Source organism: Gymnoscopelus microlampas (genome assembly GCF_963454915.1).
Source record: "Gymnoscopelus microlampas genome assembly, chromosome: 15".
NCBI lineage: Eukaryota > Metazoa > Chordata > Actinopteri > Myctophiformes > Myctophidae > Gymnoscopelus > Gymnoscopelus microlampas.
Genome location: NC_139952.1, coordinates 42694736 through 42709972, shown reverse-complemented (window position 1 = coordinate 42709972; position 15237 = coordinate 42694736). Strand labels below are relative to the sequence as shown.

The window sequence follows — 15237 nt, the reverse complement described above, 5'->3', positions numbered from 1 at the left end:
TACTTCAAGTACATTTTGATACCAATACTTTTGTACTTTTACTCGAGTGAATTTTGAATTCCGGACTTTTACTTGTAGCAGTCCTTAGAGTACTTCTACATTGCAGTATTGATACTTTTACTTAAGTGAAACATTTGAGTAGTTTTACCACCACTGCTGCTGCTAGGCATGTCAGCTTGTTTATTTGCAGTCAAAGTCACACAGTCTCTACCCCGGCCTGGTCCCTCTTCCTCATTTCAGTGACAGGAAGTGAGCGTGCAGACGCTGTCACCACACTCTGTGTGCCAGGTCAGTATAGGCTGGCTGGGGTGTTAACCCATACAGACCGGGAACGCGCCTGTCTGTGTGTCTTTTTTTTAGATTTATTTGGGCTATTCAAAAATAGCAGATATACAAGCTCATAGCGCGGCACCGAGTGCCGCGCTATGAGCTTGTAGATCTGCTATTTTTTGAAAAAAATCGTGAAAACTGTGTGCAAATCTTTGAATATATACATGTATTACAGTGACTCAAATCTTTGCTTCTGGGGGATTCTACAAATGAAAAATATATACATTCAATGATTTTCACACATTTTCACGATCTTTCTAAAATAGCTCCGCTAGCTCAGCTTGTAGATCTGCTATTTTTGAAAGGCCAAAAAAAATCTTAAAATGACACAGAGATGCGTTTCCCGGCCTTAATGGGTTAAAACTTGCATCATTGTGGAGGCTGTACATGTATGTATAGGAACGAACACACAGCAGAGATGATACCTAAGAGGAACTGTGACAGCCACACCATCAGCTGCATGTCCACGGCGGGTCAAAGGTTCTGTCGCCGAGCTTGATGTCGTTGTTATAGCGCTGGAACCCAAGCTCCATGTAAGACCGGCTTTCACAGGTACAGTATTACTGCAGTGAGGTGCTCAAATATGATGCGTTTACTTAATGATAGCTGCGGTATCTCTACTGTGTTGACTGACTCCTTTCTCTCAGTTGACGGAATCATTGCTTAATTGCCAGTGGTGGAAAAAGTGCTCAAATGTTTTTGCTTAAGTAAAAGTATCAATTGTGCAATATAGAAGTACTCTGATACAAGTAAACGTCTGTAATTAAAAAATGATTTGAGTAAAAGTAAAAATGTATTGGTATCTTTTTTTTTACTTCAAGTACCAAAAGTATAAAGTACTCATTATGCAGAATGTCCCATTGCAAGTTTTCAAAACTTTTGAAAATAGCAGATCTACAAGTTCACAATGCGTCACATGGTGACACATTGTGAGCTTGTAGATCGGCTATTTTCAAATGGCTGAAATGTATATCGGGCTGAAGTGCTTAATGTATGTTTTGTAATAATAATCAAAATCTACAAAGTAACTAAAGTTTTCAAATAATTGTAGTGGAGTAAAAGTACAATATTTGGATCAGAGATGTAGTGGAGTAGAAGTAAAAGTATTGGAAATTGGAAATACTCAAGTAAAGCACAAATACCTCAAAATTGTACTTAAGTCACTGCTCGAAGCGAGAGCAGCAGGAGTGGAAAATTGAGGTGCGATACCATCGAAGTTTCAGCTTCCCCTTTTGACCGCGGGTGTCCTGGTAGAGATAGCGACTCTGGTCCGCAAATAGGAAGTTACAAAAACTGAACTTCAGCGTGTTGCGGGAAGAAGAAGAAGTGTCAAAACACACCCTGACTAATAGAACAGTCTGCTGTGTGTGGCTTCTAAACTGAGACGTGTGTTTTTAACGTACGTACTGTGTGCATATGACTTAGGGTAAAGACTGTATACTGTATGTGTTCAGGCCAGTGATCGGGGTCCCTGTAGAGGATATGGGGAACGTGATGGCCAACGTGATGGCCAACAGAGGTTTGAGCGACCGAGGGAACGCCAACACGCACATTGACAATACACTAAAGGGGGGTAAGTAAGGTCTTCTAGATTCTTTCATTTACACTTGAGGTCATGACTTCTGTTTAGTTCAGCCTGTGAAAGTTACTTTTCAGGATTCAATTTGTTTTTGTTGCAAAAGTAGCAGATCTACAAGCTCAAAAGTTTCATTGTGGATCAGCTACTTTTGTGTGAATATGATCAAGTAGGGCGTTAATTTACAAAAAAACACAAAAAGTTAGAATATGGAGATAAGCGGTTTCTGCCCCGACAGCAACGTGCACTCTGTGCACATGTATTCACACAATGTAAACTCAATGTGCTTCACAAAAAATAACTATTGGTGGAGGTACTTCAGTGGCCTACTGGCAGGGTGGTGCAAAATATATTTGCCGCTGATCAGTGCAGCGGCTTGCAGGATTATCTCTGGACACAGACAGACAGACAGACAGTACTTAGTTACTTCCCACCACTGCACGCACACACACACACACACACACACACACACACACACACACACACACACACACACACACACACACACACACACACACACACACAGACACGCAGTCTGACCCTCTAATAGACAGACGGCTAGCTGTCTATCAGAGGCACTCCATAAAAATAATGAAACACACATGTAAACAATATTCAGTACTCCCCCCCTCCCCCCCCAAAAAACACACAGGCACGCACACACACACACACACACACACACACACACACACACACACACACACACACACACACACACACACACACACACACACACACACACACACACACACACACACACACACACACACACACACACACACACACACACGGCTAAAGCCTGATTTATAGGTCGTCTTATGACAGAGTCTCATGCCGAATCGATTTAGTTTGTATAGTTCCAATGTACAGATTTTGTATATTATATTGTTTAGACTGATGCTAGGTTCTTGGTCTACCTATGATGCTAGTTTACTGAGGCACTACACTGTCTCTATGCATTTGATCTGTCTTTACCTTGCTTACTGTAAATCACTCTGGATTAAGAGTGTCCGCTGAACACCTTAAATTCTAAATTGATGTGTAATTTTTGGAGTGCGACTCCATTTGACAACAAAGTGTAAACAGTGGTGGAAAATAACTAAGTACATTTACTCAAGTACTGTACTTAGGTGCAGATCTGATATTTTTTTTACTTTACTTGAGTATTTTCAATACTTCTACTCCACTACATCTCAGAGGCAACTATTGTACTTTTTAACTCCACTGCAACTATTTGAAAAGTTTCGTTATTAATTACTTTGTAGATTTGCATCATTATTACATACATTCACCACTTCAACCCTATGCTGTGTATACTTTGGCTATTTGAAAATAGCAGATCTACAAGCTCACAACGCGTCGCAAAGCGACACGTTGTGAGCTTGTAGATCTGCTATTTTCAAAAGATTTTTATACATTTTGAACACTTGTGAAATTCTCACTTTTGTGCTTTTACTCAAGTAAATTTTGAATACAGGGACTTTAGCTTAACAGCGTAACAATTGTATTCCTACATTGTGGTATTGATACATTTACTTAAGACATTTTTTTTAGTACTTCGTCCACGACAATTTACAGTGTAAATCAGTCATAAATCATAAGTCATAAAAATATGTGCTGCTCGATCCTAACCCTCTGCTTGTCATCCCCGGGGACGTTCAGAGAGCGACACGCTGATGGTGATCCAGGACTACCCATGCTCTGACGTCAGTGAGCCCATCTTCAAGATAGGAGAGAAGCTCAGCGTCATCGCACAGTGAGTCCAAGAACCAATCATGATCCCAGCGGTTCTCAAACTGTGGTCCGGGGCTCGCTGGCGGACAGTGAGGATATTTGCAAGTTGGCCCCCAAATAATTTGCAAAACACTAAGATTGTAATGATAATGACATTGATATTAAAAAATAAAATAATGTAATATATATAAATACTACCTTGCTTCCATTAATCAAAGCCAGAACAAAATGGATATATTGATCATTAAAATAAACATGCTCTATCTGACCACTTAATACGGTAGGCTGCCGAGTTAAGTGGTCAGATGGGCGGGCCGTGAAAGCTTTTGAAAATTGCAAGTGTTGCACATGCAAATTGCTTAAATGTGGTTAAAACCAAGTCTGACAAATAAAGGCCTTTGCAGACAGGGTGCGATTTTTCCCATGGAAAAAAACGGACAATATAATTTTTTAAAAGAACACATGGTTCTCTGACCTCATGCACACCGGCTCAGAATTTTCCGTGCGGCAAGTGGCTGTGGCGATGCGGTTTTCTTCCCAATCGAACCCAGTTCGATTTGTGCGTCTTTTCACATGCGGTAAATGGTAAATGGTGCATTTATATAGCGCTTTTAACCAAAGCGCTTTACATTGATTGTGCCATTTACCCATTCACACACACATTCATACACCGATGGCGGAGGAAACCATGCAAGGCACCAACCTGCTCATCGGGAGCAATTAGGGGTTCAGCGCCTTGCTCAAGGACACTTCGACACTAACTCAAGGGGAGCGCCCCAGCCCGGGATCAAACTGGGACCCTTGCGGTTTTCCGGTTCACTCTACCCGGCCACTCTACCCCTGAGCCACTGCCGCCCCGCGGTAAAAACTGATTGACCAATCGCACCCTGTCTGCAAAGGCCTTAACTTGAGCTTGACAAATCACCATGCATTCCATTCAACAACATGGGAAGTTTGGGTGTCGTACTGTAGCATTGGTTCTCTGAGTGGATTCCAGGGACTGTCTGGGTTTTAAATTGACCCTTACAAGTCTGTAACTCTGACAGTGTACGAATGGAACCAAATGGACCCCTTACTAAGACCCAAGGCCGATTCTACAAATGTCTTCTAAATACTAACAGTTTTCTGAAACACTTATGTTGCTATAATATGGTGCTCAAACCTTTTCATGTCAAGGTCAAGGACCCCCAAAATGATGAATGATGTATTTGGCCGCGTTTGAGAGCCACTGGTATAGAGACGTGACCGTCCCGAGGAAAGCAGAGTGGTTGACGTTGTGTTGTTCTGTGACTGTGTTGTCAGGGAGGCTCGCTGGTGGAGGGTGCGCTCCAGTCGAACAGGAAAGGAGAACTACATCCCCCACAGCCATGTCGCTAAAGTCTATCACGGGTAAAAACAAAGTCATTCATTTCCACACTGCACTTCCTCTCCTTTCTTTCTTTCTTTCTTCCTTCATTTCAATTTATTTTTATTACCAAATCACAAGTTGCCTCAAGACAATTTGTTTTTTGTTTTGTTTTCCTTTTGGTACCTTATTTCTAATTCCTCTATGTTACTAACTTCATTATTATTTATTTTTGGTTGTATCTCTTTTTGTCACTACCTGTCCTGTGTTTCATGCTATGGTACTGCCATGACAACTGACATTATACATCTATCTATCTATCTATCTATCTATCTATCTATCCATCTATCCATCCATCTCACATATAACGCAGAGCCAGAGACCCAACATTTCCAACCCTTGAACATGCACTTGGCGAGAGCATCAAGGGAAAAACTCCCTTTTAATGGGGATAAACCTTGAGCAGAACCAGACTGTAGGATGGGCAGACCATCTGCCTTGACCGTGCTGGTCACACTGCAGATAGATATAGATAGATAGATAGATAGATAGATAGATGCTCTACCCTCTATTTTAGGTTTATTAGAGAGCTCATATAGAGCAAGCTTTTCATTTGCTTCAGTTGCTGCTAATATACCATACTATTAACTCTGTGCACTGGACAGATTATACATTTGGAATTGATTTGTTTTTTTTTATCAGTTGTAAATGGTCCAGTGTGTCCACAGCCACAACTCAGCATTTCTTTGTATGTTTCTTTTGCTGCAGCTGTAAGCTGTTGCTATTACACAGTATACAATTACCATGTCAAATTAGTACCAGTACTATTGTGAGTACAGCTGCATCATGTCAACAGCACGTGATCCATCTGAGACGTGACTTTCATAGCACTGCGGTCGGGCAGAAACCTTGTATCTCCATAATTTCAACCTTTCATGTTTTGTTCCGTGAATTCATGTCTTACTATACTCATCATACTACAGTGTCACAGAAAAGTGAAACTAACAGTTTTGCCCATACAAGGCTTCCACCCGACAGTAAGGATGGTTGTGTTGTGTTGCAGGTGGCTGTTTGAAGGGGTGATCAGACAGAAGGCTGAGGAGCTGTTGCTGTTACCTGGAAACCGGGTGGGCTCGTTTATGGTGCGAGAGAGCACCTCGGAGAGAGGTGGGTTGAACCACATGGTCCCTAGCATCCCTATTCTGAACCACATGAACCCTAGCGTCCCTATTCTGGGTAGGGTTTAAGTGGTTTCGAAAAAAATAAAGTGTTGTCTAACATGTTGCTGGACAATAATACATCATTTCTGTTGAGCAACATGTCATATGACACTTTTTGCCAAAGCATATATACATTTTCGCAAATTTCAGAAAATCTACAAGCTTGCAGATCAGCTATTTTTGCAAAGCGACACCTGTGTACAACTAAGTATCAAATAGGGCTTATTTTAGTCTTTGTCTGAATGTTTCTCAGAAAAATCTCTAAATAGATTCAAAAAACAAAAATAGGGCCCATTCAATCCGGGAACGCATCTGTGTCATTAGATTAGATTTTAGCTAAAACCATTATTTTATACATTTTTCAAAAATAACATCTATAATAACATCTACAAGCTCAAAGCTACAAGCTTGTAGATCTGCTATTTTGTGCAAATCTTTGAATAGATATATTTTTTAAAGCCTACATTTGTAACTCAAACGAGTTCATAGTGCGGCGCTCGGTGCCGCACTATGAGCTTGTAGATCTGCTATTTTTGAATAGCCAAAGAAATCTAAAAAATGCACAGAGATGCTTTCCCGGATTGAATGGTTTCTTAAGTGGTTAAAATGCCAGTAATACTAACATTGTGTGTGTCGAGGTGTCAACACAAACATACATTAGTGTAGATCAGGGCTATACTTTAAACCACCTCAGATGTGCTAGGCCATCATCAGGCCTTATTCAGAGGCCAAAACGTGGTTGATCTCAAAGCATGGCTTTGTTTGGGTGTTACTGTTACTGGAGTAAACATTAGAACAGTGGGCCCATCTTTTCAAATCTATAACGATGATTATTCTCAATCGCGTTCTCGGCAGAATATACTGATGGAAAATTAAAACCACTTGTTTTTTACTGTAACATCTTCAGATCATCTCCATTGGGGTGTGTGTGTGTGTGTGTGTGTGTGTGTGTGTGTGTGTGTGTGTGTGTGTGTGTGTGTGTGTGTGTGTGTGTGTGTGTGTGTGTGTGTGTCAGTCATACTGTACGGGACATGATTAGGAACTGCTATTTTATTACTTGTTCAGGGGCCAAAACATGGTTTATCTCAAAGCATGGCTTTGAGATATACATTAGAACAGTGGGCCCATCTTTTCAAATCTATAACGATGATTACTCTCAGTCGCGTTCTCGGCAGAATAGAACACTTTGCACATGATGGAAAATTAAAACCACGTGTTTTTTTTTTTACTGTTAACACCTTCAGATCATTTCCATTGGTCTAGCTGTCTGTCTGTCTGTCTGTCTGTGACATACTGTACCTTACGGTACAGGATTAGGAACTGATATTTTCACTACGACTAAAATGTCGTTCCATTTCCTTAAAATAACGGTTTAGGACATACTGTATGACAGTTTCACACTGTTATAAGGAAGTATATGACTTCATGCATTAACAGAAGTATATCGATGCTGTCAGGGCAGAAACCTCTTATCTCCATATTCTAACTTTTTGTGTTTTTTGATAAATTAACGCCCTACTTGATCACACTACAGCGTCACACAAAAGCATCAAAAGTAGCAGATCTACAAGTTCGAAACGCTTTGAGCGTGTAGATCCGACAGAGACGATATGAATCATGTATTCACAGTGTTATAATGAAGTATATATGACATCATGCATTAACAGTGTAATAATGGATCACATGTCATGTGTCCATAGGAGTGTATTCACTGTCAGTGAAACACAGAAAGATAAAGCACTATCGCATCTTCAGACTGGACAACGCCTGGTACTACATCTCCCCTAGACTCACCTTCCAGTGCCTGGAAAACCTGGTCAACCATTACTCTGGTGGGTGTTATGCACGCACGCACGCGCGTGCGCATGCACGCACACACACATGCGCGCTTAACATGTCGTTGCTGTCGGGCAGACACCTCTTATCTCCATATTTGAACTTTTCGTGTTTTTGTGTAAATTAAAGCCCTACTTCATACAACAACGTCACACAAAAGCTCAAAAGTAGCAGATCTACAAGCTCGAAACGCGGCGCGAAGCGGCGCGTTTCGAGCTTGTAGATCTGCTACTTTTGATGCTTTTGAATTTGAATCCTGAAAAGTAACATTTTTGGACATATGAGGTTTCCACACCGACAGAGACGATAGTTATTTGCGTTCACATTTAACAAGAAATTCTCTGACGCAAACAATAGTATATGCACAAGCGTGGGAAAAACTCAACAACTGAATTTAGCCAACGCATTAGAGCTCTTGGCCTGGGCATTCCTGTTAAATCTGCACTTCTGCAGGCCCTCTCACAACTAATTTATGGACATTACAGAGGCTTCCAAATATGAACACAAGCCGTTTACATTAAGGAGCCAAGCTGTGTAATAGCATCCTTAACACGTTGGTACTTTAGCACCTTGGTAAGGAATGCCTCTTCCAGGCTGTTGTCGAATGTACAACACACTTCCTCAAAATGGTCACTTCTCTACTGTCATCAACAACATCTGTTGTATTAGCTGTAACACGCACATGCACGCGCACACACACACACACACACACACACACACACACACACACACACACACACACACACACACACACACACACACACACACACACACACACACACACACACACACACACACACACACACACACACCAAACCAAAAACGTGTGCAACGTCTGTCAACACAGTCATTTCTTATCTATAGCGCAAACCCACATTTCTGGCTGTGAGAGGATATTTTTGGAAAGCAACTGGAAACGAGATAATTTTGACTTGATTGTGAACACTGATGTTCACTTTGTGATAAGGATGAATAATTACAGTATCAGATGTTTAGGCTGTTTTCCTTTCTCCCTTGCTTGGGGTTTGCATGTTTGAGTGAGGGGGTGTATGTTGCAACTCTGCCAACGTCATGTTGTTTACTGGTAGAGTCTCTGTGTGTGTGTGTTAAGTGCAACAGAAACAGAAAGTGCTCTTTCAAAAACCACTAGTCTCTTATGTACTTAAAATAGAGTTGAGTTCTTATCTGTAGCTTCAACCACATGTAGCAGACACTCACTCTTATCCAAAGACTTGCAAAACGCAAGATCAGAGTAAATAAGCATGAACCCATAAGTCGACACATGACAGGGCAAATAGTGTGCCAAGAAAACTATTAAGTGCTACAAAGTAACTAGGATATTTTAGTTTATTTGCACATGATTTAAAATATAATATTTGTTTTAAAAAGTGGAAAAGATAGAGAAAAGACAAAAAATATAAACATGATGTGCCGGAAAGGCCCCCCCCAAAAAGGGCTCGTCGGGTGGCCTTCCTAATTTTTTCGTGGTCAAAGTTAAAGGCGTTCTTACTGTATGGCGTGTGATATGAAATCTGAGCTTACCATAATCACAGTAAACATTATAATATCTTCAATCATATTCAAGGGCTTTTAGGGGGAAAACAAAACTAACTCCAGTAACTTTCAGTTCAGCACAGCAGAGGTGTGTGTGTGTGTGTGTGTGTGTGTGTGTGTGTGTGTATGTGTCCAGCTACGCTCGTTGACGCTCGTTAATGTTACTTGCGTCAATGCAATTATGTTGTGTTTCTGCATCAAATAGAACTACACCTAATCTAAGATACCATCAAAGCTAATCATTTTTTCAAACGATCCCCTCTGGTATTATACAACTTTTTGTTTGAGCTGTTGGAAATAACTATAGGCTGAATTCACTTGGTTGTTAAAGTCCAGATGACAACAATATAACTGTTGTGAATTAAAATAGATGAAACTGATTGGGAATATTTTTTAAATCGATTTTTTAATCAAATCGTGACCACCAAGAATCCGAATCGAATGGTGAGATAACAGAAGATTCACAGCCCTACTTAAAACGCTTCTTTGCACGATGTGTCTCATAACAACATTCAGTTTTCGCAACAGGCCGACAGCGTTGCCACAGAATGTAAACAAGGAAGTGACTGTAGTCTGGTGCACCTCTGCGGTTAACGGAGCCTTACTTGCGTCTTCCCGACCAAAGTACAGTATGCTACATTTTATGAAGGCGTCTGTCTGCGGGGGGGTCAATCATTCCCCAGCAAGGCAGGCGTTTCGTAGGGAGTGCTCAGACACATGCATGGAATAAAGCAAAGTAAAATCTCATGACTGAAACATGTTGACAGGCCAATTATGGTGTTAAGGTATTATCATTCTAAACCTTGTAGATAGGCAATTTTTTGGGGTACATGACATGCTTCCATAGAACAGTGCTTCTCAAACTTTTTCATGTCAAGGCCCCCATATTGACACTTAGTAGCCCGCGGACCCCCATTTGAAAAGATATGCCAGAGACCCCCATAAGAAAAGATGTTTTATGGCTCTAATAGTGATTCTCAACCATTTTTATTTCAAGGACCCCCAGTTTGACATGCATTAGGCTATGGGGTATGGACCCCCATGGCATTTCTATCTTTGGGACCCCAATTTAAATTGTAAAATCAATGTTAATTTAACTCTGAGACGGGTCCATTTGGTTCCATTTGTACACTCTCTGAGTTACAGACCCATAAGGGTCCATTTGGTTCCATTTGTACACTCTCTGAGTTACAGACCCATAAGGGTCCATTTGGTTCCTAACTATCTACCATTTAGCTGGGGACCCCCTGGAACTCCCTCAAGGACCCCTGGGGGTCCCCGGACCTCACTTTGAGAACCAATGCCATAGAAGACATGCTGGCTTCTATGGAATCCAAATGACTGAAATCGGTCGCCACGACTGATAACTGTAATCCATGTACATGTCTTTGACTGACGTGTGTTGGCTATAAATAGCTGTTCCATCTCATCAGCAGCACACAGATGGATGAGGATATTTTTGGAACGCAGCTGTAAATGAGAGATAGGATTTTGATTTGATTGTGTGTGTGTGTGTGTGTGTGTGTGTGTGTGTGTGTGTGTGTGTGTGTGTGTGTGTGTGTATACTGGTGCATTAAGGATCACTTTTTCTTTCTAGCCCTGTGGTTGAGGGAGTATGCAGCCAGCTGTATCGCGTGTGTGTGTGTGTGTGTGTGTGTGTGTGTGTGTGTGTGTGTGTGTGTGTGTGTGTGTGTGTGTGTGTGTGAAGCACAACGTCTCACTTCCCCTTTCCTTCCTTCTTCCTCGTTGGTTTTATCAGACGCAGCAGATGGCCTGTGCTGCGTGCTCACCTCCCCCTGTCTGTCAGGAACCTTCCCTACGCTCTCCTCCACCCTACACACCCCGCCTGTCGTGATGCGCCGCAACTTTGACTGGAAGAATGTAGACAGGTACAAAAAAAGGGCCTTTCTTTTTGTTTTATATACATTTCAACCATTATTTCAACAGCTAGATGTATGCATGTTATAATGCCTTATAAGCACATTATAATGCATTATATATGCACTTATATTGCATTATAGACCTGACCTTAATCTCGTCTCTGTCGGATGGAAACCTCATTATGTCCAAAACTGTAACTTTTCAGGATTCAAATTCAAAATTAGCAGATCGCCAAGCTCAAAACGTGTCGCTTTGCACCGTCTTTCGAGCCTGTGGATCTGCTACTTTTGGTGCTTTTGTGTGACGCTGTAGTATGATCAAGTAGGGCGTTAATTTACAAAAAAAACACAAAAAGTTAAAACATGGAGAGGTTTCTGCCCGACAGCAGAAAGGGATAGTTCACACAAAGACATTTTTTTTTCTATTGATTAGTCACCAGTGTTGATTTTGACAGCACATTTTGATTTAGTTTCAGTCATAGTCTTTTGAATACAATTTCATTTAGTTTTAGTCATATTTTAGTCATTCGAAAAGTTTTAGTTTCAGTCTAGTTTTAGTTGAATAAATATCATAAGATTTCAGTCGACTAAATATACAGTTGATTTTGTCGACAACAATATATTTTGGCGGTGCCTTGATGGCATCGAAATAGCTGATACACTTGTTGCATGCTGAAAATAGCCGATCTACAAGCTCACAACGCGTCGCGCTGCGACGCGTTGTGAGCTTGTAGATCTGCTATTTTCAGAGTGCAACACCCGAGCGCAACCATAAAATGACTTGTCTTTTAGTTCTACTGGATCTCCCTCCCTAACATTTTGGTCTAGTTCTTATTTGTTGACAAAATTGTCAATATATTTAGTCTTAGTTTTAGTCATCATAGCTTAGTTTTTATTTAGTTTTCGTCAGTGAAAAAAGGTAGTTGACAAACATTTTTCGTCATAGTTTTAGTCGACGAAATCAACACTGTTAGTCACCCCATGGAGACTTGAATTCATGGACATTTTTTTGTTTTTGTCGCATTCCTAAACCAATAATTTGCGGTTCCGGAAAACAAAGGAGACTCTTTGTGTCTCCTAACGGAACCGCAGCCGGTCATCAAATTATTGGCTTAGGAATGCGACAAAAACAAAAAAATATCCATGAATTCAAGTCTCCATGGGGTGACTGATCGATAGAAAAAAAGTCATTTTGGGGGTGAACTATCCCTTTAAAGTTATCTCAGAGATGTTGTACTAATCATAATGTGATCTCTCCTCCACCCATGGCAGCAAGCAGCTGATTGGCTCAGAGAGTCCCGGCATGTCCAACGACAGGGAGTCCATGGTGAGCTACGGCGTGAGGAACAGCATGGCCTCCTACATGTCCATGTCCACCAATCAGGACGCTTCTGCGAGGAGCGCCAGCAGGAAGAAGAAGAGCAGGTCCATGTACGCCCTGCCAGACAGCAACCATGAGGAAAACTACGATGACGAATATTAAGGGGGGAGAAGAGCGGTATAGAGCTTATACCTGACTGGACAATCAGAGGAACTAAACCCCCCCCCCCCCTCCTCCCCCCTAATGATCACAAAGTGCGTTAAATGTTGATGGCAACAGTGGACATCCTTGACCGTCGCCCCCACCGTATTCTGTGCGATGGCTTTGGACGATATACTGATCAAACATTGATGTTACGGTCATCCCTGTATTAGCCCGAGCTTACACTGGGCAAGAACTGCTACTGAGAGAGTCTAAAGCGGGAAGTACAGGAAGTAACCGCCCGCGTAGGTTATGTCGACGCTGTGCAGATGTTTACAAAAAGCCGTGTCGTGATTGGTTGGAAAAGACAATTTCTGGGGGGAAGTCCCGCCCCCATAGACACTTTCAGCTGTAATTTGATTCTGTGTCAAAACATATTTGAAAACCGCAAAAAAAAAAGGGTATTAATTAAATATTGTATATATTATAATTAAATATTCAAATAAGTTTGACACGGAATCATGATTCACCAGATATATTGATTCACCAACATAATTAATTATAATAATCAATATTTTCGCAAATCTCTATGGGAACGATTTATGGGCTTTCTATCTGTGAAACCACAAAATGGCCGCCACTGCTATGCTCTATAGCCTGGGGAACGAGGTTATAGCCTTACGCTTAATTTATAGACATTGTATGCCGGTGTTGCCCAGCGGAAATAGCACGTACGGTATCTACAAGCTCACATTCACGGCGTGTTGTGAGCTTGTAGATCGGCTATTTTTCGTGGTGGGTGAAAACATTCCAAATAATCAGTGTCCCGTCATACAAGGTTTACCTGCTGATTATGAGCACTTTGAACTGTTAACGTGATTAAACTATACAAGTCTACTTTACACTTTACTCTACAACCTGAGCTGTTAAGCATGAACTGAAGGGAGAAAGGGAGCTGTAGGTGGAGTTTGGTGCAATTGAACTGTGACGTACATCGTGCGAAGAATTCTGGACTATAGGGTTGGGATTCGGACACCGGACGGAACCGGATCCAACATTGAGGAACCGGAATTTCGGTTCCATCACATTTGTAACCCTTGGTCCCTGGACCCCCTCACTTTGAGAACCCCTACAATAATATGTATGAAATACTGTATGTACGATTGAATTTGTGTTTATCAAAAATCATAATAATGGCCAAAATTATAGATTTTTTTAAAAATATAGGAATCGTTAACGGTCCGATTCCTTTACGGTTCTCTTTAAGTAACGGGAATCGTTAAAATCCCAAAGGAGCCCAACCCTATTCTGGACAAACAAGTTTTAGTTTGCTAAAACAACCAAACAGCTTCAGCATCATGAAAGTCGACTATAGAGATTTGAATGCTTTCTTTGTTTGTGTAAGTAGCATGTGTGTCTTATCGATGTAGCTCTCTCAAACTATTTTCCACTGTTGATTTACTGTAATAATAATACCTGATAAATAAATGTCAAAATGGTCACGCTGTGAAAATGAAAAGAATCTAGGCATGTGTGTGTGTGTTTGTGTGTACTCTTAATCTCATTAAGACCGGGAAAGCCTCTATATAATTTTTAGATTTCTTTGGCTATTCAAAATCAGCAGATATACAAGCTCATAGCGCTTGTGAGCTTGTATATCTTGTATATCTGCTATGAGCTTGTATATCTGCTTTTTTTTGGAAATGTTGTGAAATTTTGTGTAAATATTTGAACATATCTTTTTTAAAGCGAACATTTGTAACTCAAATCTTTGCTTCTGGGGGTCCCTGGAACAAAACATTTGGAGATGGGGGTCCGCGGCCAAATACATATGTAAAAATGTTTTCAAAATCCTAAGAGTATGTTGCTAGGTCAGTGGTGCTCCAACTTTTCCATGTCAAGGACCCCCACAATTATATGTATTTGGCCGCGGACCCCCATCTCAAATTATGTTGTTCCAGAGACCCCCAGAAGCACAGATCGTAGTAAAGAAATTTCTCTTTAAAACACAAATGTTCATGATTTTAAAAAAAAATAGCAGATCTACAAGCTCATAGCGCGGCACTCGGTGCCGCGCTATGAGCTTGTAGATCTGCTATTTTTGAATAGCCAAAAGAAATCTTAAAATGACACAGACGTGTTCCCGGTCTTAATGGGTTAAGCTGACGATGTGGAAACATTCTAGGAAGAGGCCAACGTCATCTCTTGAGCATGAGCTCGCCATTATTCATTTTTGTTATGTTGACAACTTAGTTGCCAAGAGATCTTACTTCTGCGAATCCGTGCTCTAAATCTACCAT

General features: G+C 41.1%; 1 protein-coding gene across 1 annotated transcript; it reads left to right on the top strand.

Annotated features, from left to right (window-relative positions):
• The first annotated feature begins 701 nt into the window (after window positions 1-701).
• Window positions 702-14444, top strand: sla1a (Src like adaptor 1a). Its single transcript, XM_084080158.1, has 8 exons — window positions 702-882; window positions 1785-1903; window positions 3569-3662; window positions 4943-5029; window positions 6049-6152; window positions 7906-8037; window positions 11355-11484; window positions 12748-14444. Exons 2-8 carry the CDS (start codon window positions 1813-1815, stop codon window positions 12956-12958), a joined length of 849 nt encoding a protein of 282 aa, XP_083936284.1. The 5' UTR covers window positions 702-882; window positions 1785-1812; the 3' UTR covers window positions 12959-14444.
• The last annotated feature ends 793 nt before the right edge of the window (window positions 14445-15237 follow it).

What these genes read in the sequence shown, in the direction of transcription:
- sla1a (XM_084080158.1), top strand. Translation starts at nt 1,813, where the DNA reads ATGGGGAACGTGATGGCCAACGTGATGGCCAACAGAGGTTTGAGCGAC. An exon ending in AGAGAGCACCTCGGAGAGAG is followed by an intron (nt 6,153 to 7,905) that starts GTGGGTTGAACC and finishes ATGTGTCCATAG; the next exon opens with GAGTGTATTCACTGTCAGTG. An exon ending in GACTGGAAGAATGTAGACAG is followed by an intron (nt 11,485 to 12,747) that starts GTACAAAAAAAG and finishes CACCCATGGCAG; the next exon opens with CAAGCAGCTGATTGGCTCAG.